Genomic DNA, 24,486 nt, shown 5'->3' with positions numbered 1-24,486 from the left:
AGCATATTTTGTGTCAGATAATGTAGTTTTATCTTCCTGTGAGTTTGTGCAGGAGGCTGCTCTTTCTGTCTGGGAGGAGTCATGTTTGTGGTCAAAGAGCAGAAACATGAGGGCTGTTTCAAACTGTGTTGAATGGCATAGTGTGGGAGCTTTAATCAAAGACAAAAGGTGCAGCAGACACTCTGGTGAACATGGAACTGTCAGCCAAAAGTCACTCAATTCCTCTGAGCGATGGAAACAGCATACCTTTGATAGGACTGGGAACTTATGGGAATCCACGCATGGTAAGACAGGTTATTTAATCTGACAGAATTTAACCCATGATTTAATTCTATTATGAAAATATTCTACTGTGACTCAAAGATATTTAACTTATAGAAGTTGTTTGTTGTCAGACCCCCAAGGGTACTTCATATGAAGCTGTCAAGCTGGCCATTGAAATTGGGTACAGACATATTGATGGAGCATTGGTCTATTTCAATGAACATGAGGTGGGACAAGCAATAAGGGAAAAAATAGCAGATGGAACCGTAAAGAGAGAGGATATCTTCTACTGTGGAAAGGTTGGCAAAGTCTGTGTGCTTGTGTTTGAAATGTGCCCGGTAGGGTATTGAACTTTCTTCCAGAAAAAAAAAGTCATGGCCACATAGATAACCTAATGCCACAGTTTTGCAACATCTAATACCTGTTTGTCTTCACTGATTTTGCAGTTGTGGAACACATTCCACCCTCCTGAGTTAGTACGCCCAGCTTTGGAGAAAACACTGGCGACATTACAGCTGGACTATGTGGATCTCTATATTGTAGAAATGCCAACAGCTTTCCAGGTTCAAGCAGTTTTCTATATGTGTTGGACCTTTAATAAAAAAAAAAGAAAATGAATAAACATGGCTTCTACATGTGTTACCATATTTAAATTAAGATTATTATCAAGTTATTTCACCTCACTAAATGTCACTGTGATTTTCTAAAGCCAGGAGATACATTCTATCCACGAGATGAGAATGGAAAGTACATTTATCATGAGACAGACCTCTGTGCCACTTGGGAGGTGAGTCTTGCTGGAAAAGATGTAAAAAAAAAAAGTTAAATGCTTTCGTTTATTTATTCTCAACACTAAAACTACCCAAATACTGATGAAATTATGAATATTTATACTTATAATTACGGTGTGTAATTTCCAAACTATACTATCTGTTAAAAAGACAATAGTTATCATTCCTAATAAACCTGCAGTCAAGGTTAATGACTAACAATATAGAGTTAGTTATTAACTTTTATGATTTGTTTAAAGTTCAGGATTTAGATGTGTTTTCCAGCTCTCTTCTTTGTATGTTTTAAACAGGCATTGGAAGCTTGCAAAGACGCTGGGCTTGTAAAGTCTCTTGGTGTATCCAACTTCAACAAACGTCAACTGGAGCTAATCCTTAATAAACCTGGGCTGAAGCACAAACCTGTGTCAAACCAGGTACAAACACAATCAGTGTGATGCATTGAAGACTGAAAGAATGAGAGGACAAAAATAGAATATAAATTAAAATGAGAAGCTTTTGTAAAGACTGACGTGGTGCATGAACACAGACTATAGTACATAAGACTTACAAAGAATCTTTCAATCTGTCTGTCAAGTCATAAAATGTATTGTTCTTGCTTTGAACACAGGTTGAATGCCATCCATACTTCACCCAACCAAAGTTGCTTGAATACTGCCAGCAAAAGGGCATTGTTATTGTTGGTTACAGCCCCCTGGGGACATCTAGAGATGCTTCCTGGTATGAATCACTTTCACTTCATGTGTGATTAATATGGGGTACAAAGTTCTTAGCTATAGCATTTGCATAAAAACTTTTATTTCTATAAAAATGTTATTATATAACTATTATAAGGTAGTGTTATGTAGTAACACAAACACAATTCAAGTTCATGAACTGAATGCACTGATTCGCAAAAGATACCCTATAGTTAAACCCTCCATTTAATGGGAAAAAGTACAAAAATTAGATGCTGATATAGAGTCTGATATTTTTCTATTACTAATTGCTGATTAATTAAAAAAATCAGGACAAAGCCAACAGAATTATATATACTACGTGGTTGAATATCTCGCCTTATATTCAGGTAAGTGGTAATGGGTCAGTAAAATTACTGAAAAGAAGATACAAGAAGGGCTGAGTCTTTTAGAAATAAAGATAGGAAGAGATTCAAAATGTCACTCTAACAAAGATGTTTTGGGCAAGCTCAATGATACAAGAATAAACATTTTGAAGTAAAAAAAACATAAAAAAAATGCTTAAATGTCCTTTTTAGGCTATCATGTTAACTGAGTCAGAAAAGCTGAAGAAATCTCTGAATGGCAGTGGATGAAGCTGAAAGCAAGCATTGAAAAACTGTGGTTGTATGAAGATGTGATTGTGTGTTGGAAATCAACATATGGGGTCAGAAACTTGTCAGAAAGCCACAAACACAACTTATACTACAATCATGCAAAGTAAAAGATGCAGAGTGTGCTGCTGCCTTTATTTAGACCCAAACTCATTTTGGATGGAGTAAACTGGAACTGTTTTGTGGTCTGATTCATACAACTTAAAATTACATTTAAAATTCATGGATACTGACAAGATTCTCCAGTTTAATGAAATAAGGGACCATCTGAATAGTCTCTTAATGCTGAATGATATACATATCTTCAAGTAGACTATAGGATGTGTTTCAGGGAAGGTCTTCATCGGGCAGCTGTAGCTCAGGAGGAAGAACATTTAGTTTTTCATTAAATAGTAAACATACTTTTCTTCCATCTTTTTAAAACACAACATTGGCATTCAATTTAAATTCAGCAGATTCTGCAAAACACTCTCCAACACATAAAAAAGAATATCTTAAAATCCTAACCTTTATTGCAATTGTAAAATTTCTATCGTTTTAACAGGGTTAATCTGACATGCCCACCATTGTTGGAAGATGAAGTACTGTCATCAATTGCCAGAAAGTATAAAAAAACCACAGCACAGGTGTCCCTGAGGTTCAACTTGCAGAGAGGAGTGGTGGTCATCCCAAAGAGCTTCAACCCTGCTCGTATAAAGGAAAACTTTGATGTGAGTGTGGTTACTTCTATTTCTATAAATTAACAATCTCTTCTAAACTACATCTCTGAAATCAGAAATCTTTTTGTGACTGATCTGTTAAATCTGTAGATATTTGACTTCTCTCTGTCGGAGGATGAAATGAAGGCAATAGATGTGCTGAACAAGGATATTCGTTTTGTGGAGCTTCTCATGTGAGTAAGGTACACCCTGTAATCTTTTTCTTCTCTAATAAGTAGAATATTAACATTTCTTTGAACACAACAGGTGGTCGGACCATCCAGAGTATCCATTTCATGATGACTACTGAAATAAACATCAAGACTTTACTTAAATTTGAACAATGTTTAATTGTCAAGTAAATGATTGTACAAGCATTTTGCACCCAATAAAAAATAAAGATACAAGTTGATTATATATTCTATTAAATGTTTCTGACTTATATACTTTGTACTTGTCTGTACTTATAATTAATCGTTTAGAGAACTACGTTACAACCACATACTTCCTCTGTTAACATGGACAGAAAGTCAGCTGTTCGTGTTATGTTGATTTGATGCTGAGAGGGACAGATGCAAACTAGAAACACACAGGCTTCTGTCATCAGGAGGCATGGAGTAAACTTCCACAGTTATGCTGATGATACTCAGCTGTACATCTCCGTGTCTCCTGATGACACGAGACCAATGGATGCCCTTTTCAACTGTATTTTAGATTTCAAATCCTGGATGGCAGAAAACTTTTTACAGCTTAACCAGGACAAAACTGAAGTTTTAGTCATTGGTCCTGAGGCTCAGAGAGAGAAACTCTTAGCTAAATTACAGGCATCCGCATTAAACCCATCATCACAAGTAAAAAACCTGGGCGTTATTTTTGACTCTGAGCTTGGTTTTATTCCACATATTAAACATGTTACTAAAATAGGATTTTATCACCTAAAAAACATAGCCAGAGTCCGTCCCATTCTCTCTCGGGCCAACACGGAGATGCTGATGCATGCTTTTATCACCAGTCGTATTGACTACTGTAATGCCCAGCTCTCTGGTCTTCCCAAAAAGAGTATTGCACCTCTACAACTCCTACAGAACTCAGCTGCTCGTGTGCTGACGAAGACCAGAGGGCGGGCCCACATTACACCGGTTTTAGAATCACTGCATTGGCTCCCCGTGTGTTTCAGGATCAATTTTAAGGTTCTCTTATTGGTTTTTAAATGTCTTAATGGTCTTGGGCCTTCTTATCTTTCAGTTTTGCTTTTACCTTATGAACCCTCGCGGCCCCTGAGGTCTTCCGGTACTGGCCTCTTGACTGTACCTAAAGTCAGGACACATACTCATGGAGAGGCAGCTTTCCAGTGGTATGGTCCTCCTCTGTGGAACAGCCTGCCGGAGGAGCTCAGGGCTGCAGAGAATGTTAATGTTTTTAAGAGCAGGCTCAAGACCCACCTTTTTAATTTAGCTTTTACTTAATATTTATTCATTTTATTTTTATTTGTTTTATTCCCCTAGCCTATTTATTTTTCTATGTTAACCCATTTTTATTTATTTTATGCTTTTATTCTATTTATATTATTTTTAGGTTATTTCCACAGTGTTTCCTCGGAGGGGGCTCTCTGCACCGGGGGCTTTCATCGGCTGTGGCTGCTGCGGCTCTGTCCTGCGGGTTATTTCGGTCTAGTTGGGTGGCTCCTCTGCCTCTCAATTGGCCGTGTGCCCTGGGTCGGTGTCCTGGCAGTCGTGGCCTGTGAGCTGCTCCCGGTGCAGACGGCACCCTGTGATAGTGTTTCCTTACCAGGCTCATCTGTGCTCAACCTCACATTAGTCTTTTAATATGTGCAAGTATGTGTGTGTGTATGCTTGCTTGTACACAAGCGGGGAGGGAGGGGGTTATGTGTGGTGGTTGGGGGGGGGGGTTGTTTTAACCATGGAAAGCACTTTGTGCTGCATTCATGTATGAAAAGTGCTCTATAAATAAAGATTGATTGATTGATTGATTGACATAAAGAAACTAAACTAAACGGCTTTTACAGGCTGTGCACGGTCTCGGATCACTCCCAAAAAGGATGGGGTTCAATCCAATTTTATAATTTTTCTTCTGTGCCGCTTTTGTTTTACACTCTCGTTTGGTCACTACTGTGTCGTTCAGTAACTTTTTATAGTTACTTTATGTCTTGTGGTCATTTATTCAGTTTGTGTGATTACACAACTTTATGTTACGATTCTATAAATTCCCCGACAGTTTTATAATTTTGCATGTCTCGGTACCCTTTTCATATTTGGTTCTGTCACTTTTCATCACTTCATGTCGTTTTTGTCACAAATGAGAGAGAAACTCTGTCTTTCAGAGTGCCCCTGAAAGCACCACCACCCCACCCTCCCCCTACCCCACTTGCTAGTCAGAGCTAGCACGTTAGCTAATGTAGCTTTTAAAGACGACGTTAAATTGTACGGAAAGTCACCTGTGGTCAAACTAAGCAAACAACCTCTTGTCTTTTTTGTGTCTGATTCAGTTTAACATACTCTATCCATAGCAGACTATCATACAATCGACTTTTTTCGAATAACGACAATGTTAGCTGCGCAACGAGCAGCTTTAGCCTACTAAATTAGCTTTACGCTAGCTTTTTATTGCCTCAAGCGCTGCAATGAATGGGGTTGGTGCGAAGTGAAGACATCAGTCAGTAGTGTACTCTTAATGTTAGCATCCAATTCTTATGATCCAGATTGAGTGGCACTTTCAGAAATGGAAGCAGCGATAGGGGTTTATTTGAGGAAGCCTGACTAGCGAGCGTGATTTCGTTAGCTAATGAGCATTACGGCCAGGCAGGCGACAGAAGCTAACCGTTGATTACTTTGTTGGAAATGGATCACAACGAAGACATCCTGCTTTTTTCAGGTATTGAGACGTAACAACAGCAAAGTTAGCTTGCGCAACATAATACAGCCGTCAATGAAGATTTTTGCTTTTTGTTTACAAACTTCATTCAAGATTCTGTGATCGATTTCGGTCAAGATCACCCAGCAGAGCTGAGAACTGTGAAGCTATCGTGTTGAGGAAAGAATGGTGGCATACAGGACTGACCCTGCCCTGCGCCCCAGGTAGAAGAGTGTTGGCGTTGGCGAACACTCCCCGGCTTGACTTGGCCCGTTGTTTACGGATGATGGGAAAACGATCATATGTGGAAGCCTGTTCGTCGTGTATTTTGCATTCCCTTTTAGACCATATTATGAATCGCCTTCGCGACTGGGATTCACTGCCATTGATGTGATTTTCTTATACTATTGAGATTTATATGAGAAGCATGGACACGGAGGAAGTACCCCAAGAAGACGACTGTTCTTAGTCATGGACTGTTGACATCTACTTTGTACATTTTTATTTATTTTATTTTTATATTTGTACATTATATTGTCAAAGACTGGAACCACTCTGACATGTCTGCATTTGCTGAGTTCGTGCCCCCTCCTGAATGCCCGGTGTTTGAGCCGAGTTGGGAGGATTTCTCGGATCCTTTAGGATTCATCAACAAAATCCGACCCATTGCAGAGAAGACAGGCATCTGCAAGATCCGACCTCCGCAGGTAACCTCACACACTGTCAACACGGAAACAAAAATAGTTTGCTAGGATTTTTCCATTATGCTCAGGCTCACAGTGCGAAGCTTTGGGCCTGCGTGGATTTTCGTGAAAGACAATGACTTTACTAGTTGGCATTATTCTAATAGAGGTCAAGTATTACTTGATTTCTTCTTACTTAGCTGAACATACTTCGTCAAAGTATAGTACTGCCTGTTCTTTGTTTTTCGGAATTAGTTTTTAAATTCAACAGTTCCAGATACTGGTGTTTTGTTTTTGTTTTCCTGACGGCTAGCCAGTTCAGATGGTACCTTATTAGCAGCAATGATGTAACATTAAGGCCACATAAAGGCCTGGAACGCCTGTCACACATTAGGTGGTTATATTTAGCCCAAATTTATGTTTTAAACATACAAGCAACCTCTGAAATACACTATTTTCAGGTATCTGAACTGTGTAGCCAGTAAAGACTCCAGTTGAACAGTGTGTTTAAATGATTTTTAGGCACAGCTCAACTCTTAAAACTTTCTGAGTAGTACCTTTGTTCTGTGAATATTCATATTAGTATAGAATATTTTGGAGAAACTTGGGTTTATTTCAATATGTTGCTATTTCCTCATTGATCTGTTTCTTGTCTGTTAGGATTGGCAGCCTCCATTTGCCTGCGATGTTCGCAACTTTCGCTTTACTCCAAGAGTTCAAAGACTAAATGAACTTGAGGTGAGTTTTCCAGAAAGATGCATCATGCCACCTAAACAGTTACACTGGTTAAATATGTGCCTTAGTTACCACTTTTGTGTTGCCATATCTCTGTCCACACATGCAGTTCTTTGTGTTAATCTGGTGGCAACCTAATTTATCAGTGCTTTTCCATAAAATTTTGCACCAGCAAGTAGCAAGCCCCATTACCCCATTTCACTTGATTACACTTGATTTCTCCCATCCAATCCTCTCCTGGCATTGCATCTTGGCCCCTCCTGCCAGAGATGCAAGCAGAGGAGTTAAAGTGAAAAATGTGTAATAAAATTAGACATTTTTGCTTGGTAGCTGTCATTTCAAACAAATCTCAGGTAAATTAGGCATTTAAAGGGTGAAGAAAATCGATGGGAAACTAACAAATCTTCCACTGAAAGCCAGTTTTAAACTACAGTTTAAATCTCTGTTGGCAGAAACTCGCAGACCTTGTTCCCTTCTATAGTTTTCTGTCTTCACTGATATTTTTGGTACCTGTTTTTCGAATCCAGTTAAGCAGGACATCTGCTAGAAAGACTTTTTTATATGGTTTTCACATGACTAGAAAACTTTGGTTTTGTGTCAGAGTGCAACTATTCAAAAATAATTTTGCCTGAGGTACCAATTGGTGCAACAGCAGATCATTGAGCTCTTGCAATTAAGATCTCACTCTCTCTTACTTTCTCTTTCTCTCTCTTTCCTTTCTGCTTGCCCAGGCCCTTACTCGAGTTAAGCTGAACTTTCTGGATCAAATTGCAAAGTTCTGGGAGCTGCAGGGGTCCAAGATTCGATTCCCTCATGTGGAGAGAAAAATTTTGGATCTCTATCAACTCAGCAAGGTAAAAACTAATCTGTAGTTTTTGTTTTTTTTAACTATAACATTGTGAAGGATTCAAAATGTCCAGATGTCATGTTGTCAGTGTTTATTCGGGTTATTATTCTGGTAAAACACTCATATTGGGCACCTGTGTTCATTTCAGATTGTGTCATCCGAGGGGGGCTTTGAGCCGGTTTGTAAAGAGAAGAGATGGTCCAAAGTAGCCAGCAGAATGGGCTTCCCACAGGGAAAAGGCACCGGTTCTCTCCTGCGCTCCCACTATGAGAGAATCCTTTACCCCTATGAGCTCTTTCAATCTGGAGCCACACTGACTGTAAGTGGTGCTTGCTGTTCTTTGCATTTGTATTCCTGTTTATTATTCAGTAATTGGCACAAATATTTTAGTTCATTAGTTGTAGGGCCATCATCACTGCTTTTTTTCTTTACTTGAGGCGGTTTTCTCAACAAGTGGCAAAGGAATGCAGTGTTGCTTGTCAGCCAGTCTGGAAGTTCAAGCATCTACAAATACAACAATACATTGTTGCTCTGTGACTCAGGAATGCAGCTGTTTAGCACCTTTGTTATTCATACAACACGCCTTTTTAAAAGCAAAACTGAACAGCTGCTTAAAATGGCAACTGTTTCCCTAAGATGTTTAACATGGATACACTTTAAAATGTTTCAGAGACATTTGGGTTTTTTCTCTCTCAACCCCTCTTACTGCCTCAATCAGGGCCTCAATCGGCTATATGATGAAGAAAATGATGGAGCAGACGTTGACGAGGGAGTTGGTGAGGAAGCAATGGATGAAGAGGAGCAAGATGAGGAGGAAGAAAAAGAGAAGGATGGGGAAGGCGACGACACACAAACAAAAGAGCTGCTGCTTCCTGAGAGACGCTCCAGGCGCCTAAAATCAGAGGTAAACGTAGACCAGGAGTCACACTCCTTAAAGGCTGTTTCAGTATTTGGCCTTTTAGCAGGATCACTCTGTTTGACCGTTTGCTGTGTTTGTCGCTGTGTTTCTCTAGAGGGAAAACAAAGATCCAAAAAGCCTCAAAATCTTTGGAACAAGTCCCAAAATGGTCGGTTTGGAGATTGTATCAGCTGGTAAGTGATATTTGGCTGACTTCTTAAACATATCGGATCCAAAATATCCGATTAGTCTTGTTACTTACATGATCACTTTTCCCTTTTTCACTCAGACGATGGGTTCAGTAAGAAGCAGCGTCACCTCAAAGCCCAGGCTTTTGCCATCAAAATGAAACCACGCAAGGAGACCCTGGAGGTCAACTTTGTGAGAGCCATTTACTTGTGTTTGGAATTTGTGTTCCTTTTGGTAGCATCTTGTGTGACTCACCGATCTGTGTAAGTTGTGATGATCCTTGTGTCTTCTGTGGCATTCAACCCCCTCAGATCGATCTTTATCTCTGCCTGGTGTGTGGAAGAGGGGATGAAGAAGACCGGCTCTTGCTGTGTGATGGCTGTGACGACAGCTACCACACTTTCTGCCTGATCCCACCTCTGCAGGATGTGCCCAAGGGGGACTGGCGTTGCCCGAAATGTGTTGCTGAGGTAATACTTGGTGTCAGATAAGTCTGGAAAACTTTGGTCAAGTTTTAAACATGTTGAGGATGGTGAATTAGACATTTTATTTTCTCTCACAGGAGTGCAGTAAGCCCAGGGAGGCGTTTGGCTTTGAGCAGGCTGTGAAAGAGTACACGCTGCAGAGCTTCGGAGAGATGGCTGACCACTTCAAGTCTGACTATTTTAACATGCCTGTTCATGTATGTAGAATAAGGGGAACAGTTAGAGGCTAAATGTGATCACAGGCGTTTTAATGTTAAGATAAGAAACACAATTTAATGAGATCCACATTGTGCCCTCAGATGGTTCCTACGGAGTTGGTGGAGAAGGAGTTCTGGCGTCTGGTCAGCAGCATCGAGGAGGATGTCATTGTTGAATATGGAGCGGACATCAGCTCCAAGGATGTAGGCAGTGGGTTTCCTGTTAGGGATGGCAAGAGGAGGCTACTTGGAGATGAAGAGGTGAGAAGAATGTTACACATTGCAATGAATTTCCTTCAGCAAAAGTTTGCTGCAACATGTTTTACTTTTTATTCTGAATTTACCAAATATCAAAAATATTGTGCTGAGTTAATTTATCATTGATGGCTTTGGTAGTTTAGGCCACAAGTTCAGTTAAATTAAAAGCTTGACTCGTTATTTTCTTACGTGTTCTGTCAAAGATTTACAGTTAAACTGCTTAATTTCAGGACAGATCCTGTTATTTTTTTGTTGGAATTCCAATTAGCAAACTACACAATTTTTATTCACGCTAGTTTTTAATGGATGTATTAAAATAAAAACATACGTGCCCTTGTGGGAGTTAAAGTATTCCTTTCCTCTCATGTCAGGAATATGCCAACTCAGGCTGGAACTTGAACAACATGCCAGTTCTGGAGCAGTCTGTGCTCACCCACATCAATGTGGACATATCGGGCATGAAGGTTCCTTGGCTCTACGTGGGCATGTGTTTCTCCTCTTTCTGCTGGCACATCGAAGACCACTGGAGCTACTCCATCAATTTCCTCCATTGGTGAGAATCCACAAGCTAGATGAAGTGTAAACATACCACTCTGGAGGAGACAACGAGATATTTTTCATGTTAATTTGCAACAACCTGTCTTTTTTATATATATCTTCACATTGCTCTGTCTTCCAGGGGTGAACCCAAGACTTGGTATGGAGTGCCGGCGTCGGCAGCAGAGAAGCTTGAGGCTGTGATGAAAAAGCTGGCCCCAGAACTTTTTGACTCTCAGCCTGACCTCCTCCATCAGCTGGTCACCATCATGAATCCCAATGTCCTGATGGAGCATGGTGTACCTGTATGTAATCTAAACTGAGGAGTTGTTGTGTGATTGAATAAAACATACGTGTGATATGCATTTACCAGCAGTCTCATTGTATATATTTCTCCCCTCAGGTGTACAGGACCAATCAATGTGCAGGGGAGTTTGTGGTGACGTTCCCCAGGGCCTACCACAGCGGCTTCAACCAGGGCTACAACTTTGCAGAAGCTGTTAACTTCTGTACGGCTGACTGGGTGAGGAAAAAAGCTAATTCAATTCCTATTCCCAAAAAAATGTTGCCATCTCAATTTATCTAATCAAATAGGTACAAGCCTCCTATTGGATAATTACTGCATGGGTGATTTTTTTTTTCAGCTGGCACCAAGTTATTTAACCCCATCTTGGAATGAGTAGCTTCTTATTTCTTATACAACCATGTGGAAAGAAACATCCTGTGTTCACGGAAAAAACATTAGTAATGTTTTAAAAACTTGGGTTAAGAACCGTTTGGTGAAATCGTACTGAATAAAAACAACAGTAGAGCTCAAGACTACTGTGCCCTGTGCTAGAATGTCATGTGGTCTGATGAGTCCAGATTTACCCTGTTCCAGAGTGATGGGTGCATCAGGGTAATGAGAGGAGCAGATGAAGTGATGCAGCCATCATGCCCATGCCTACTGTACAAACCTGTGGGGGCAGTCTATGATCTGGGGTTGCTACCGTTGGTCAGGTCTAGGTTCAGCAACATTGTGTGTCCAAAGAATGAGGTCAGTTGATACCTGAATATACTGAATGAGCAGGTTATTCCATCAATGGATTTTTTCTTTCACGATGGCACGAGCATATTTCTAAGATGACAACAGCAGGACTCGTTGGGCTCATTTTTGAAAAGAGTCCAGATCTGAACCCTATTAAGAATCTTTGGGATGTGCTAGGGGAGACTTTGTGCAGTGGTCCGACTCACCCATGACCAATACAAGATGTTGGCGAAAAAATGAATGCAACACTGAATTTTGTGACATTATAGAAGCCTATGGAAACAATACCACAGCGAATGTGTGCAGTAATCACAGCTAAAAACAGTCTAATGAAATATTAGTGTGTGTGTGGCTTTTTCTTTTGATGGAAACTTTTTTTTTTGGCCAGGCAGTGTATATAACACTTTTTATCTGAGTAACTGTGCTAATTTTTCACACATCCTTCTCAGCTACCAATGGGCCGTCAGTGTGTTGCCCATTATCGAAGACTCCGCCGTTACTGCGTCTTCTCCCACGAAGAGCTTTTGTGCAAGATGGCTGCTGACCCAGAGAGCCTCGATGTGGAACTGGCTGCTGCTGTCTTTAAGGAGATGGGAGAGATGATGGAGGAAGAGACTAAACTCAGACAGGCTGTTCAAGAAATGGTGAATGTCCTTTTTTTCTGCTTAGTTTATGGATGTCAGAGTCTACGATAAGTCTGGTTTTGTTCCTGTGAGCCACCTAAAAGTTGAGCATGACTGTTGAAGTTTAGAAATGGTATCATCGGTTTTCCCTTTTTTTCCCCTTATGTACAGGGTGTGCTTTCGTCAGAACAGGAAGTTTTTGAACTTGTTCCAGATGACGAGCGTCAGTGCTATAAGTGTAAGACAACCTGTTTCTTGTCTGCACTGACATGCTCCTGCAGCCCCGATCGGCTGGTTTGTCTCCACCATGCCACAGATCTCTGCGACTGTCCACTTGGCAACAAGTGTCTTCGGTGAGATTGCGGTTTGATGCTGCTCAAACAGAAATAGACGGTTGAGGATTTTTTAACTTTTTCTTGGTGTTATATATTTCAGATATCGTTATGATCTGGAGGAGTTTCCTTCCATGTTGTATGGTGTAAAGACACGTGCACAGTCCTACGACACCTGGGCAAAAAGGGTCACAGAGGCCTTGGCAGCAGACCAGAAAAACAAGAAAGGTTTGTACTTTATTTAGCTAAAAATTAATTATGGATTGATCTGTGTTTAATACAAGCTATGTTACTTTACACAGAAATGTATTTGATATAGAAATGGCAAATTCTGCATCTGAGACATGAGGAAATTATTTGTATGAAAAAGTGAGACAGACTGAAACAATTCGCCTTAATTACAGCAAATGTTTTGCTACCAAAAATTTAAAATGTCTAATTTAAATATTTAGAGACATATAAGGTTGTAGTCAGTTTAGCATATGTTATTATAATTTTGGTATTGCTTACTTGTAAGAACGCTTTGTTGATATCTGTACATTTTCAGGACAACAGGTTGGTTTATCTGTCAGAAACTTTAAATTCAAAAGTAAATGAAAATCATGCAAAACAAGCAAACTCCCCTAAAGAATGCACATGGGCTGCATACTGCAAAGAAGTGTTCAATTTTGTAACTAAACTAATATGAATTATGGAAGAGTGCAAAAAAAAAAATTAAAACAAAATAATTTGCAATGTCCAGTGTGTTTGGAGACTTTTGTGTGTGTGTGTGTCTGTGTGTCTGTGTGTCTGTGTGTGTGTGTGTGTGTGTGTGTGTGTGTGTGTGTGTGTGTGTGTGTGTGTGTGTGTGTGTGTGTGTGTGTGTGAGAGAGTATGTATATCTAAACCCAGAAGAAATATACCAAACTGTCCAGAACCCTGCATGGAGAACAAGTATGTGTTTGTCCCTTTAAGAAAGTTTAAATATTCTTATTGAACCCCTGAACTTGCTCACCAACTAAGATAAAAGCTTAAATCTGAGGCCGTAGTAAAAATCAGCTTCAGCCTAGTAAATAACTCCCCCATGACTCTGTTAGCTATATATATATATCTATATATATATATAGATATATATATATATATATATGTATGTGTATATGTGTATATATCTATATATATATATATATATATATATATATATATATATATATATATATATATATGTATGTGTATATGTGTATATATCTATATATATATAGATATATATATATATATATATATATATATATATATATATGTATGTGTATATGTGTATATATATATATATCCATCCATCCATCCATTATCTTGACCGCTTATTCCATTTCGGGTCGCGGGTGAGCTGGAGCCTATCCCAGCATTTTAACAGGTGAGAGGCAGGGTACACCCTGGACAGGTCACCAGTCTGTCGCAGGGCCAACTATATATATATATATATATATATATATGTATGTATATATATATGTATGTATATATATATGTATGTATATATATATGTATGTATATATGTATGTATATATATATATATATGTATGTATATATGTATGTATATATATATATATATGTATGTGTATATATATATATATATATGTATGTATATATGTATGTATATATGTATGTATATTTATATATATATATATATGTATGTATATATGTATGTATATTTATATATATATATATATATTTATATACATATATATATATATATATATATATATATATATGTATATATATATGTATATATATATATATGTGTGTGTATATATATATATATGTGTATATATATATGTGTATATATATATATGTATATATATATGTATATACATAATAATGTATTTGATTATGTATCATTATGTCATTCCAGGTTTTTCATGTCTAAAAGTAAAGATTATTTGGTGAAGCTTTTCTTTACCAAGTTCTCTTCTTCTTTATCTGTAATAGATCTTATTGAGCTCAAGGTTTTGCTGGAGGATGCTGAAGATAGGAAGTATCCCGAGAACACTTTGTTCCGTCGCCTGAGGGAGATGGTGAAAGAAGCGGAGACGTGCTCCTCTGTCGCCCAACTGCTGCTCAGCCGCAAGCAAAGGCACAGGTCTGTTCTTATGTGTACTCATAAAACATTTTATTTTAAAAACAGAAAAAGAGTGACTAAGTCATCACAGGCCCGTTGGAGATTTGTCATTGGTAGCAAGCAAATGTACACCATTGAATATGTTTCCTTATAAGAAAAGAAAATATGACAACTAATGAGATTAAAAGGTAAACTCAAGGTGTTCTCCATATGTTTCTCCAGCAGCCGCCTCCGTTCTGACAGCAGTCGTAATCGCACCAAACTTACTGTGGATGAGCTAAAAGCCTTTGTGGACCAACTCTACAGGCTGCCATGCATCATCAGTCAGGCGCGGCAAGTCAAAGTTAGTCGCGTTTGTTTTTCCACTGAACTCACTGATAGTCATTCAGCCAAACTGTATATATATATAAAAAAGAATGTAATGAAATTCTCTCTGTCTGTCATTTCCTTTACCTTTTCTTCCTGCAACTTTATGCTTTCTCTTTATTAAACTTCTACTATTACACTTGACCTCTCTTTCTTTTCTTCTGCTTTTGACATGTCTTCAGGAGTTATTGGAGAATGTGGAGGACTTCCATGAGCGAGCGCAGGTGGCGCTGTCGGATGAAATGCCTGACTCTTCCAAGCTTCAGGCTCTTTTGGACCTGGGCAGCGGCCTGGATGTAGAGCTGCCAGAGCTGCCCAGACTCAAGCAGCAGCTGCAGCAGGCTCGCTGGCTCGATGAGGTGATTGGTTATCTGACCTGTAACCTTTTTGTAACAGTTTGTGTCTTTGTAAAGGAAAGCCCAGAGGGGCTTTTTAAAAAATAAATAAATAAAAATAAGTACAGATATTTAGAACAGTTGAGTTAGTTTTCTTAATGTGAGATATTTCTCTGCCCAGGTGCGTGTCACCCTTGCTGAGCCCCACCGTGTCACACTGGAGCTAATGAAGAGGCTGATAGATTCTGGAGTGGGTCTGGCTCCACATCATGCTGTGGAGAAGGCCATGGCCGAGCTGCAAGAGGTCCTCACTGTTTCAGAGAGATGGGAGGATAAAGCACGGGCCTGCCTGCAGGCCAGGTAAAGTTTCACATATACAGAAACACCTGAAACTCCAGATGAAGTTAGCATATTTTGCAAGCTGGAAACTTACTCTAAAAAATTCTTACAATAATTAAACTGTCTGTGAAATAAGATTGAAATTGTAAGTTACCATTGTCTTGCTCCAGTACTGAATGTAATGTGTTAGACGTCCCACATTAGTAGATAGTGGCTAAATAGTGAGAGCAGAGATAATTCCTGAGTTAACTGAATATAAGTAAAACCAAAGTAAAAGGAGATCCCTTTGTATGGCACCAAGATGCAGTAATGAGTTTCACAGTCAAGTATTAAAGGATAATGATTTTAGATGCTTTGGCTGTAGAGCAGCATGTAATTTATTTGCTAACTGCACTTTTACATCCTCTAGTAAGCCAGAGTTCAACGATGTTGAGAGGATTTTTCAGTGAAGCATAATGGTGGTTTGTAGTTTCAAAAAGTTGAATATTGTTATTGGGACCAGACCATCATAAACAGTTCACTTGCAAAGAAGCAGACGTGCTACATAAGGAATGGACTGAATCCATACCTGAATGCAAAATCTGTACTTTTTTTTTTCTCAAGAGCCATTATGATCCTGTTTGATTCACACCCTCTGATCAGTGTGCTGGTATTATTTTATAGATACAAGTCTTCAAAGAAAAACACCAAATCAAAGCTTCAATACATCAATTCACAAAAAATATTCAGAGATGAATCATCTTTTTATTTGTAGAATAAAAACAAAACAATTGTCTTTACTTGACTGTTTTTAATCAGTTTTAATTGAGCTTTGTTTTTCCCCAAAGTACAATGTGGTAATCCATTCATTGTAGAAATTGATCGCTCTTCAGATAATTACGTAAAATTTAATATTTGTCTTGTGCCATATTTTCTTTAAAGTGTCACACAGGGACTGTTGTTATTCCTGGTCTTCCAAACAACAGGTTGGAAGCTGTAGTCAGTTATGTTATATGGTGGAGTGCCATTACACAGATGTCAAAATCTAAAATAAGTATCTTAAAAAATGCTTTCATTTATAACATCCTATCTAAAATTTGCCCAAAATATATATCAGCACATTCAGTACCAAACTTATCAAAATCAAGCTGTTTTATTTGTTTTTTAAATATTCTAATAGCCAAACAGTTTCAGTAAATAAACACAACCTTCTCACATTGGGTCATGCTCATCCCCTGCCTGTCTGTCCTCTTATAAACCCAGGCCTCGCCACAGCATGACAACCCTAGAGAGCATTGTGCTGGAGGCAAGGAACATCCCAGCATATCTGCCTAATATTTTGGCTCTGCGAGAGGCCTTACAGAAGGCCAAGGAGTGGACTTCTAAGGTAGAGGCCATCCAGAGCGGAAGTAGCTACGCTTACCTGGAACAGCTGGAGAGTCTTCTGGCCAGGGGTCGCTCCATCCCTGTCCGACTGGATCCACTGGCTCAGGTGGAATCTCAGGTGGCTGCAGCCCGAGCATGGAGGGAGAGAACTGCTCGCACTTTCCTCAAAAAGAACTCCACGTATACGCTCCTGCAGGTGGGCCATAAGGAAATGTTTGATTCCTTGTTTTCCTCTGACATGTTTAATCTGACATAAATGTTTTGGATTTTTTAGCAACATTTTTCCTGTAACATCAATCTTTACAAAAACCTGAATTTTGTCTTTTCTCTTAGGTTCTCAGTCCTCGTGTAGACATCGGAGTATACGGCAACAGCAAAAGCAAGCGGAAGCGGGTCAAGGAGCTCATGGAGAAGGAGAGAGGTGGCTTTGACCCAGACACCCTGAGCGACCTGGAGGAGAGCCTCGGGGAGGTGCGGGACCCTTCAACTGTTGTAGCTGCCTTCAAAGCCAAAGAGCAGAAAGAAGTGGAGGCCATTCACTCTCTCCGTGCTGCCAATTTAGCCAAGATGGCCATGGCAGACCGCATCGAGGAGGTTAAGTTCTGCCTGTGCCGAAAGACAGCCAGTGGCTTCATGTTGCAGTGCGAGCTTTGTAAGGACTGGTTCCACGGGGCGTGTGTCCCTTTGCCAAAGACAGGAACTCAAAAGAAAGTGAGTGTAGGTTGGCAGAGCAATAGCAAAGACTCTAAATTCCTGTGTCCACTATGCCAGCGGTCGAGAAGACCGAGATTAGAGACCATTCTGTCACTGCTGGTTTCACTGCAAAAGCTTCCGGTGCGCCTGCCAGAAGGAGAAGCTCTGCAGTGTTTGACTGAGAGGGCAATGGGTTGGCAGGTATGACAGTCACTTCCTCCTTTGAGTGCTGAAATTTTTAAGAACTCCTTTCATATGTTGGTCTAACTGTCCCACTAGGATCGAGCACGCCAAGCTCTAGCTACAGAAGAGCTTTCCTCAGCCCTGGCAAAGCTGTCTGTGCTGAGCCAGCGCATGGTGGAGCAGGCGGCACGGGAGAAAACTGAAAAGATCATCAACGCAGAGTTGCTAAAAGCGGCTGCCAACCCTGACCTGCAGGTAGTTCAAACATTCATCCTAAGAGAATTTACGCTTCTTATTTCTGTTTTAGTGCATAGCAAGAGTAAGACTCGAGGAAAACACTCCTACAAACTGTAGAAGTGGTCGTGACAGAGGCTTTAGATGTGAATAAGGTGCCCAAAGGTAATAATTGGGGCTTTGTTGAAGCTTTGACACTTGACTTAAAAAATTGGCTTATTATTTGAGGCTTTAATGAGACAATGCTTGAGTAGTACATCTAGTGGTCAATAAAATGAAGTGCATCTGAGACGTGTTTTTCCTTAATTAACTCCCAGCAGTTTTGATGTTACAGCCTTATTTGGCATGTCTAATGGTACCTCCGTTTAGACTTCACTTATATTGTGTCTTGAGAAACATTCAATTTGTGCTGCACAAATACATGACATGATTTTCACATGGGACTGCTGCAAATTCACATGATATTCTGGACTTTGGCAAAGTGTGTTTTGGAGTTCATTGGGAGGTTCATGGGAGTGTGGAGAAACAGGGCATGTTTAGAAAACAGGACAGGGGGTTGGTAGCTGATTATGGGTTTTTATAAACTTAAGTTTTCACGGTTTTTTTTTTTTTAACCAGTATACTTTGTGGAAAAAAAGCCAAACAAAACTAGTTTATTCCTGCTAAATTATTTACTTGACAACCCGAACCATCTGACCAAACCAAGGTTCTGCACACATGAGTTTTAGACATTTTTCTTTGTGACTGACGGCGAATACATCGGATCCTTGAAACTGCCTGAATTTTATTCTTGATAATTTTAAGGTTCAAGGTTTGAAAAGTGCTTAATCAGATTGCTTTTAAATTAAATCACAGACTAATAATTTGCTTTTTAGATTAGGATTTTTAGATTTTGGGTTCTTTATAGCAAAATAACATCTGACTTCTTGTAGTGAGAAATGTTGTGATGTGTAATTTATGATAAACTGCTTGAATTACTTGAAAATTAACCTAAAACATTATTGTGAAAAAGTGCTTAATTTGACTTTTGGAAAGATTTAAGAGCCTTGCAGGTGACAAAGCAGCTGCAGCTTTTGCATATTTTTCTGTATAAAGGTTGTGTGTGTTTTCTCCAGGGACACATCCAAACTTTTCAGCAGTCTGGTTTCAGCAGAGCCACATCACCACGGCAGTCTGTGGATTACGACGATGAGGAGACGGATTCAGATGAGGACATTAGGGAAACGTATGGCTATGATTCGAAGGTATGTGAGTCAGCAGGCATCTAATCTCAGCCCATATTGTTAAAGCCTCTTTTTTTTAATTATTATTTTTCTTCTCCGGTGTTGTTTATTTTTCCAGGACCCTGGTGAGGTGAAGCCCTACCTGTTCTGTGACGAGGAGATTCCAGTCAAGTCAGAAGAGGTAGTCAGTCACATGTGGCCGGCTGCCACTCCTTCTTTCTGCGCTGAACACGCCTATTCGTCAGCTTCTAAGTCCTGCGTTCAAAGTGAGGCGTCATCCAGTGCATGCAAAAATCATATTTTTATTCCAATAATTACTCTTTAAGAGGTTTAATTTGTTGGTTTCCTCTGAGAAAAACACTTCATAATCTCCCACTTGCAACTGTTTGCATTTTTAGACCTAGGCACACCCAGAAAGCAGCCCCGAAAGACTCCTCTGGTACCTCGGAGTCTGGAGCCACCAGTGCTTGAGCTATCCCCCCAGGCTAAGGCCCAGCTGGAAGAGCTGATGATGCTGGGAGACCTACTGGAGGTGTCCCTGGATGAGACCCAGCACATCTGGAGGATTCTGCAGGCCACTCACCCTCCCTCTGAGGAAAGATTCTTGCAGGTCATGGAGGTATGAAGGTCATCTATTATGCAACCTAACTGCAACAGCTGGAACCCTGCAAATGCTGAATGGTTACTGAATACTGGGATTGTGTGTGAATCGATTGTTCTGGTCTTACCTACAAGTCAAACTATTGAGCAATGTCCTTCAGCAAGTACAGAATCAGAAATGAAAGTTATTGTTTTTACTTTCTTTCCATCTTATTCTTCAGCCTGACAACTCCCTGATAGAAAAGCCCCTAAAAATAAAACTTAAAGATTCAGAAAAGAAAAGGAAACGGAAGTTGGAGAGAGCTGAGCACCACCACATGCTAATGGCCACCACCGCTGCTGGAGGAACCTCGACAATGGGAGAAATCCGACCATCAAAGTCCAAAGAGCTAAAAAGGGTTGGGCTCGAACTCGGCCTGGGTGGAAAACCTAAGAAGAAGAAGCTCAAGCTCAACCTGGAAAAGAATCGGGAGATGAAGCAGTTGGCCAAACGGTTGGCCAAGGAGGAGAAGGAGAGGAAAAGGAAGGAGAAGGCAGCTGCAAAGGCAGAGGCCATCAGGGAGGGACTGGAGAAGAGGAAGGAGAAGAAGATCCTGGACATTCCCTCCAAGTATGATTGGTCAGGGGCCGAAGACTCCAATGATGAGAACGCAGTGTGTGCTGCAAAGAACTGCCAGAGACCATGTAAAGACAAGGTGAGGATGCTTTTTGTTATCTCCATACATATTAGTAAAACATTTCACTTCTGAAGTTTGTGCCTTTTTTTTAAGTTATCTTTTTTTATGGTGATGTGTATGTGTTTGAGTTTCATCACTTTGGATCTGGACTTGTTTCTTCTTACATTAAGGATGACTATACATCTTTATAAAAACTGAAGTTTTAAATATTTTTTAAGGATTATTTTTTTAAAACATTTGGAATAGTGTTTAAGGAAGAAACCGGAGCCCTGCATTGGGGTTGGGATCCCAAGGGCCCCCCGGGGCCCAACGCAAATCTTGTGGGAGCGGGCGGTTTTAAGGTTGTACTGAATGGGAGCGGGTGGCTGTGAATAAACAGTGGGTCCTAAATTTGCTTTTCGATGGAGAGCGCAACTGAAATTGTTAACAAAATTAAGGTAGAAGAATATGAAACTAAAGAAAAGGAAGGAAAGCCAGATATATTCTCTCGAGCTCTTGTTCAAATTTAATGTGCTATTGGCACATTTTTACAATAGATTGCTTTTGTAATTTGTACAAATTAGAGTACTTGGAACATGATTGCATTGAGACTGTGAGTCTTGTACATCAGGACATGATTAGTTTGAGTTTGAAGTTTTTCAGTCACTTCTCTTCCTGTCATGCACGACTTCTTCTGGGCCGCTAAAAAGTTACAACTCTTTCTGACAACACTGACAGCTGATTTCCCGGAGTCTAAAATAAAACATAAAACTCTAGCAATATTCTGCAGCAGCAACATTTTATTATCAATGTTGTCCCAGAACTAGAGATCTAGTTGGAAATCATCCAAAACTGCTGATGTTAGCAGCTGGTTTTGTGTTGCAATATGTAACAGGAAAGTCAGAAAACATCCTGATGTTCCTGTTCTCACATCTGTTTTGCTGGTGTCTCCCATTGCCATGTCAACAAAAGGAAGAGCTCTGCATATTTACGTTTAACATTTTAAACAATGTCATTGTGGCTGGGATTTTCAAGAATATTTATATTTCAGAGGCCAAGAACTGCATTTATATGTGGGTGACAGGCAGAAAAGACAGAAAATCCTAATGTTTCAAAAATATCTGTATAGCCCAGAATGCTTTTAACCTGTAAATTCAAAGCAATCGGGGCTTAGAGCTTTTTAATCTGATATGTAGTTATGAACAAAATCACATAGAACCTTACTGTTTGATAACATAATCGGCTCTTCTTGCCGTTTCTGTTGTTTTGTGTGTCTGTCATGTTCTTTACCCTCACTGCCACAAGATGTCACTGCCCCTGCTACACATCCTGCTGTAGATTTAGTCCATCATAATCTTTACTCTGCATTGTAAAATTTTCACCTGGTGAAGTTAGACATGATGCCACATTAAAAATTTATCATTGTTTTGGACAGATGTGGACACCCTTCAGTCTGAATCTGTTTAATCAGAAAAATTTGTCAAGCCAACTCCAACCCGTCTGGTGTTACAAGATGACAACGTTTTGTAGGCTTAGAACTGAGTTAATAAACATTTCACAAAATAAACACCTCATGTAACTTAATTGAATATCAACAGCTGATAACAGAACTGGAACACCTAAAAGACAGTTACACACAACGTATTAACAGGCCCCACTGATGCTCTTCCTTTTGGAGACAGCACTGACAGCTTTCCACTAAGTTAACCAGTGGCCAGTTTTGGCCTCCCGTGAATCAGCTGGGGCAGATCCTCTGAACTGGCTGACCTGCAGCTCTGCAGGTGGAGTAGAGATCATGAATTTGTGATGGTGCTGCCATGCAGTCAGTGTGGAAATAAACATGATTTTTTTTTTTAACTGGATACCTACATAAGTATTTGTATCCCTGCTCATGTTTCCAGGTGGACTGGGTGCAGTGTGACGGTGGCTGCGATGAGTGGTTCCACCAGGTCTGCGTAGGCGTGTCATGTGAAATGGCAGAGAACGAAGACTATATTTGTGTGGACTGCTCCCAGAAGGCAGATGGCACAAGTGGAGGCATGGTCGACGAGGAGGTGACGGAAGAGAGCATCGTGGTGCTGTCGAGCATTGTGCAGAGTGCACCCTCGTCATCTTCTGTGGCCTCATGGTCCTCTGTGTCCCACTTAAACCCAGCAGCTCAACATCAGCAGCAAGAGCCTCAGCAGGACAGTTAGCACTAAAATGGGCTAAGGACTGATCACCTCATACAGAACCCAGTGTCCAGGCTAGTGTTACAACCATGACAAGAAAGGGTTACTTACGAATGTTATTTGTTACTGTCAGCTTGCAAAGCACAAGAAAAACAACTTCTTCTATGTGACTTAAGGAAAAGAAAACACTCTCCCTGTCTGCTAAGATTTGTTAATCCTTCTGTGACAGTTTTAGATCTGAAAAACACCTACTAGCTACTTCCTGAACAATCAGTGGCTCCGGTTTACTTGCTTAGTCAAACAAACACCTACTTACTTGAGCAGTTGTATCCATTGCAAACAGACGGTTATGTTTCCAGTCCCAATGAACTCCTGAACCGCTGCCTGCAGCCCTGCTCCTCAGACGGTGACATCTCAATATGTAGGACATAAAACTAGGGGGAAAATGGTTGTAATGTAGTGGATTTATTTATAATGTACATAGCTCTTAAGCAATTAAACTAATGGATTGTGGTTTTTTTCTTTTCTCACCTTTAATAAACTATTCCTAGTCAAATGGTTGATAATTGCACTGTTCTTTTTCTTCAAGAAAATATGCTCAGCTCAGGCTTATTTGTTATTTAAAAGCTTTTGTCATAGAAGAACATTATTTATATATATATCTATATATATCTATATATATATATATATCTATATATATATATAGATATATATATATATTTTTTTATGAATAATCAAACAACAGTGACTTCTGGCTATTATGCTGTATGTTTAGGAACTCATTAGTTCCATCACAGAAGACCGTTTTGGAGTTCAAGTAATTGGATGTTGAATTACATTTCTTTTTTCCATCTAAACAGTCATCAGGAATCTCCTGGGCATAACAAGTCGTTCTAGCCCGTTGATGTATACAATATTTGTTGCGTTTACATCGGTGACCACTTGTTTTTGCAGGATCAGAGAGGATGGCGAGGTGTGTGTGTCCTGTAGGTTCTTCTGGGTTTGTTCCTAACTTAGCCAATCCAATCCGGTTTGAACTGACCTTGGCTGCTTTAGCCTCCAATGAGCGTCTCACCTGTTATTCACTGATGGGGAGAGACGGTAAAAATGGGCCTCTTCCCATCAGTAACGTCAAACATAAACTACAATAAGACATAACAAATTACATAACGCCATTACATCTTCACCACCTGTTGCTTATGGTTCACCCAAGGGATTACAATACTTTCACAATTTCTCTGGAAGTTTTCAGATACTACTTATTTATTTTTTTAATAGTTGGCTTTGTTCACATCCTGATATGAGCTATCTTTCATAGTTTCTTATTTTTATTACATTTATTGTTTCCTCTGCTGAGGTTCACTACGGCTGCAACTGACACAAGAGACTTAGAGGTCAAGTGTCAACCTCTTGGACTCTTATGTTGCACCTTATTTTAACTGTTGGGACATGGTAGGTGATGTACTTTGC

General features: G+C 39.8%; 2 protein-coding genes across 3 annotated transcripts; both read left to right on the top strand.

Moving 5' to 3' along the window:
• The first annotated feature begins 128 nt into the window (after positions 1-128).
• LOC121634934 (aldo-keto reductase family 1 member D1-like) lies at positions 129-3,522 on the top strand. Its single transcript, XM_041977900.1, has 9 exons — positions 129-284; positions 396-563; positions 711-827; positions 974-1,051; positions 1,346-1,468; positions 1,663-1,772; positions 2,927-3,092; positions 3,192-3,274; positions 3,348-3,522. Exons 1-9 carry the CDS (start codon positions 192-194, stop codon positions 3,388-3,390), a joined length of 981 nt encoding a protein of 326 aa, XP_041833834.1. The 5' UTR covers positions 129-191; the 3' UTR covers positions 3,391-3,522.
• A 1,932-nt stretch (positions 3,523-5,454) lies between these two features.
• kdm5a (lysine (K)-specific demethylase 5A) lies at positions 5,455-23,577 on the top strand. Of its 2 annotated transcripts, none has more exons than XM_041977895.1 (28): positions 5,455-6,658; positions 7,295-7,372; positions 8,101-8,223; positions 8,365-8,535; positions 8,935-9,120; positions 9,230-9,308; positions 9,404-9,495; positions 9,615-9,773; positions 9,866-9,985; positions 10,088-10,246; positions 10,615-10,796; positions 10,923-11,085; positions 11,184-11,303; positions 12,257-12,451; positions 12,602-12,783; positions 12,866-12,990; positions 14,722-14,872; positions 15,077-15,194; positions 15,400-15,576; positions 15,734-15,912; positions 17,134-17,452; positions 17,590-18,150; positions 18,229-18,387; positions 19,482-19,610; positions 19,708-19,855; positions 19,988-20,208; positions 20,411-20,884; positions 22,747-23,577. In XM_041977895.1, the coding sequence occupies exons 1-28, from the start codon at positions 6,512-6,514 to the stop codon at positions 23,038-23,040; spliced, it is 5,211 nt and encodes a 1,736-aa protein (XP_041833829.1). In that variant the 5' UTR covers positions 5,455-6,511; the 3' UTR covers positions 23,041-23,577. The 2 variants fall into 2 exon arrangements, with proteins under 2 accessions (XP_041833829.1, XP_041833828.1); XM_041977894.1 differs by having other exon boundaries at positions 5,456-6,658; positions 15,074-15,194.
• The last annotated feature ends 909 nt before the right edge of the window (positions 23,578-24,486 follow it).

The sequence above is a fragment of the Melanotaenia boesemani genome, chromosome 23, assembly GCF_017639745.1.
Source record: "Melanotaenia boesemani isolate fMelBoe1 chromosome 23, fMelBoe1.pri, whole genome shotgun sequence".
NCBI classification, from domain to species: Eukaryota; Metazoa; Chordata; class Actinopteri; order Atheriniformes; family Melanotaeniidae; genus Melanotaenia; species Melanotaenia boesemani.
This window is presented reverse-complemented; position numbering and strand designations above follow the sequence as displayed.

Coding starts and splice junctions, on each gene's coding strand:
- kdm5a (XM_041977894.1), top strand. CDS start 6,512: ATGTCTGCATTTGCTGAGTTCGTGCCCCCTCCTGAATGCCCGGTGTTT. Junction 7,373..8,100: donor AAAGACTAAATGAACTTGAG/GTGAGTTTTCCA, acceptor CTGCTTGCCCAG/GCCCTTACTCGAGTTAAGCT. Junction 18,388..19,481: donor CTGCCAACCCTGACCTGCAG/GTAGTTCAAACA, acceptor TGTTTTCTCCAG/GGACACATCCAAACTTTTCA.
- LOC121634934 (XM_041977900.1), top strand. CDS start 192: ATGGAACTGTCAGCCAAAAGTCACTCAATTCCTCTGAGCGATGGAAAC. Junction 1,773..2,926: donor ACATCTAGAGATGCTTCCTG/GTATGAATCACT, acceptor TCGTTTTAACAG/GGTTAATCTGACATGCCCAC. Junction 3,275..3,347: donor CGTTTTGTGGAGCTTCTCAT/GTGAGTAAGGTA, acceptor TGAACACAACAG/GTGGTCGGACCATCCAGAGT.